Source organism: Sinocyclocheilus grahami, unplaced genomic scaffold (genome assembly GCF_001515645.1).
Source record: "Sinocyclocheilus grahami isolate Dianchi unplaced genomic scaffold, SAMN03320097.WGS_v1.1 scaffold8223.1, whole genome shotgun sequence".
Lineage (NCBI taxonomy): Eukaryota > Metazoa > Chordata > Actinopteri > Cypriniformes > Cyprinidae > Sinocyclocheilus > Sinocyclocheilus grahami.
Window position 1 is genome coordinate 6245 of NW_015511945.1, and position 1476 is coordinate 7720.

General features: G+C 33.9%; 1 protein-coding gene across 1 annotated transcript in view; it reads left to right on the top strand.

Annotated features, from left to right (window-relative positions):
- LOC107577995 (WD repeat-containing protein 66-like) overlaps positions 1–1476 on the top strand; it is a gene marked incomplete at its 3' end in the record, with an annotated part of 7532 nt that overhangs the window by 5131 nt on the left and 925 nt on the right. Inside the window, exons 7-9 of the mRNA XM_016264010.1 lie at positions 2–90; positions 278–466; positions 1032–1282. Of these exons, the coding sequence (XP_016119496.1) occupies positions 2–90; positions 278–466; positions 1032–1282 (529 nt within the window). The remainder of the gene's footprint in view (position 1; positions 91–277; positions 467–1031; positions 1283–1476) is intronic.

Sequence of the window (1476 nt, forward strand, 5' to 3'; positions counted from 1 at the left end):
ATCTGTCTCTCGTCACCCAGTAGTGAGGAAAGCCGTAAAGCTTGTGCCTCTCCAGAAGGAAGCAATCACTGTACTGACTTTGATTGACAGGTATATATGACACATAGATACAGTATATGGCAAATGAGTGCATTAGGATTTTTCAAATAAATTCCAGTAACCCTAAAGCCTATTACATTTTCACTTGCTGTATGTTACACTTTGCTATGCATTTGATGTTTTTTTTTTGTCTGTCTGACATTATTTTATGAAAATATATTATGTGTATACTGTCAAGTTTTATAGTAACAGGTGATGTGAATGGCCACATCAAATTCTATGATGGAAATCTCAAGCTCATCAACGTGTACAATGAGTTTAGCTTGGATCCTATCAGATCCATCTCCTTTTCCAAAGAAAAGCCCTCCATTAGCGACCTGCGATATCCAAAAGACTGCACACTGGATGCCAAGCCATTTATCATAAGGTGGGGGACTCAGAAAGATTTCAGATTTATTATAATAAATGTGCCATACAAAATAATGCTTTAAAAATGTTACAATTTATGTGTATGTTAGCATTATATATATTAATTATTCTATTTATTTTTATTTTTTTACTTTTTTGAAATAAACTTTCCTTCACTGAATTAGCATTTATTACAAAGATTTCAAGTCCTCAGTTAAAAGCCAAAACTGCTAACAAGAGTGCTAACAAGATTGAATGCACCAATCCATGTAACAAAGTACATTTAGATTTATGCTTAAAGAGGGAAAAATTTTAATTCTGTTCAGCTTATCATTTATTGATAATAAATGTATATTGACTATTTATATTGACTTCCATTTATGTGGACAAAAATATTGAGGCATTCTCAATATATCGTCTTTTGTGTACCACAGACAAAGATAGTTTGTAAAGGTTTGGAACAACATGAGGATCAGTACATGATGTCAGGATTTTATATTTTTGGGGGGTGAACTGTCTCTTTAAAGTATGGTCATTTGTAAACTCTGCAATGCAATAAAATGTTTCTCTCCCTCCATTTACAGAAATTTTGTTCTCTCCACAACTCATGCAACTGCAGTACATGTAAACGCACAGATAAATGTTCCACAGACCCTTCTAAAGGAACATGTAGAACCTCTAGAAACAGTTGCCTGCCATCCTAAACAGCCACTAGTAGCTATGGGCAGCCACAGTGGCACCATTAAGGTTTGGGATTATGAGCATAAAAAAGCAGTCTGCAGCAGGGTCTTCCAGCCCCACAAACAGATCCAGTGTATTACCTACGATCCACAAGGTGAACTAGAAAACAAGACCTCACTCATATTAAAATACAGTTCATATATGTAAAAACATTTTACATGTCATGTTGTTTAATGGCACATTGTCTAATTTAAGAGTTGAAGACTGCTTGCATAAAATTTATACCACATATTAAACACATTTTTTACAATAGCAAATGTTTGTATGGATGATGTGATTATATATATA